The sequence below is a fragment of the Geospiza fortis genome, unplaced genomic scaffold (assembly GCF_000277835.1).
Source record: "Geospiza fortis unplaced genomic scaffold, GeoFor_1.0 C13530334, whole genome shotgun sequence".
Lineage (NCBI taxonomy): Eukaryota > Metazoa > Chordata > Aves > Passeriformes > Thraupidae > Geospiza > Geospiza fortis.
In genome coordinates this window covers 1-1377 of record NW_005060199.1, presented here as the reverse complement: position 1 = coordinate 1377, position 1377 = coordinate 1, and the positions used below count along the sequence as shown (strand labels likewise).

Below are 1377 nucleotides of genomic sequence, written 5' to 3'. Positions count from 1 at the left end.
AAAGTCATTTACATGCAAAAAAACCCCAGAAGTCTGAAGCTATTTTGTGGCTGAGGGCTGGGAAATTGAGTCTCATGCTCCTGTAAGTCTTCACTTTTAGTACAATGAACGGACTGCTGGAAATATTTTTGCTGCAGATGTTAATTGAGCCTGTTGGTGAGATATGTATGACAATTTGCAAATGTGGTGAGGTACCAACCTGATCTGAATCCAGAAGACAGTAGTTAACTCGCAGCTGAACCAGTTGAGCAAGCAAGTCTAGAACCTGTCTCTGCAGCTGTACCGACGTTGTTGTTGTGTATTGTTTCAATGCTTTTATGACAAGGGGTTCAAATAAACGAATGTGATTGTGAATAGCATTCTGTAATAGAGAGATTTTAAAGTAATCTAACATCTGAACACATCTCTGATACAAAGCCAAATTAGTTTTGAAAGGAGGAAAATTGTTTTAAATCTAAGGTACAGCTCTTTCAGGAGAACACAGATACAAGTACCTTATCAGCACGATGTTTTGCTGCACTGGAAATGCTAGTTTTCAGCTGTGTAGAAACTTTCTGCAGCACATCAAACCATCTGTTACAAAAAAAAACAAACAAAAAACCCCACACACATTAAAAAAAATACAAAAAACATACTGTCCTTAGATGCATTTTACTGTGCCAATACCAACTTCTCTTAATCTACTTGACTGCTTCAAGAAATTTAGTAAAAACAAAGGGCAGAGACAACCTACAATACACTTCAGAGAAAGATTTTCTAGTCTTTGTTTAGTTATCCTTCTGCCTTTCCTTTAACGCACTATTTGTTGTATTTAAAAATTAATAATATACTTTTGAATATAAGCATTTAAAATTATTATACTTTTAAAAAACTTCAATGATATCCATTTTAATGACCTAACTTTGCTTTGGAAAACACGTTAGTGATAACTGCATTCAGAATGTGCTCACCAAGGCAAGTTCCTCTGCTTAATTCTTTATTTTCAAGTTACACAGCACAGTGATGATACTCACATTTATGGAAACCACTAAGAACAGACTCTAGTTCAAGTGAACATTATGATGTAAGGGAAGGAATTACCCTGAAGCATCATGCTCCTGCTCAGCCTGCACCATGTTCCTCAGACTGGCATCAGCAAGGGCCTGTGTGAAGTGTGTGTAGGGTGCCATGAAGCAATAGTGGTAGAGGCCAGGCCTCAGGTTGGAGGAACCCAAGCGCTGAGCTTTGCCTTGAGCTTTGCTGGGATTGGAAGACGAGCCATCGTACTGAGAAGCCAGATTTGTCCCAAACAATGTTTTCAATAACTAGAGAAGAAAATTGGAAGGAAAAGAAGAAAAGTTAACTCTTGGTGCTTTAGCTGGTCAGAGTGACCCTGAG

The 1377-nt window shown here is 38.2% G+C and overlaps 1 protein-coding gene across 1 annotated transcript; it reads right to left on the bottom strand.

Annotated features, from left to right (window-relative positions):
- Nucleotides 1-12: 12 nt before the first annotated feature.
- LOC115949431 (huntingtin-like) lies at nucleotides 13-1304 on the bottom strand (the record flags this gene model as incomplete). The annotated part of the gene is made up of 3 exons (XM_031065941.1): nucleotides 13-361; nucleotides 495-573; nucleotides 1081-1304. Coding segments are annotated over 3 exons (652 nt in total), but the record flags the coding sequence as incomplete, so codon positions are not given.
- Nucleotides 1305-1377: the final 73 nt, after the last annotated feature.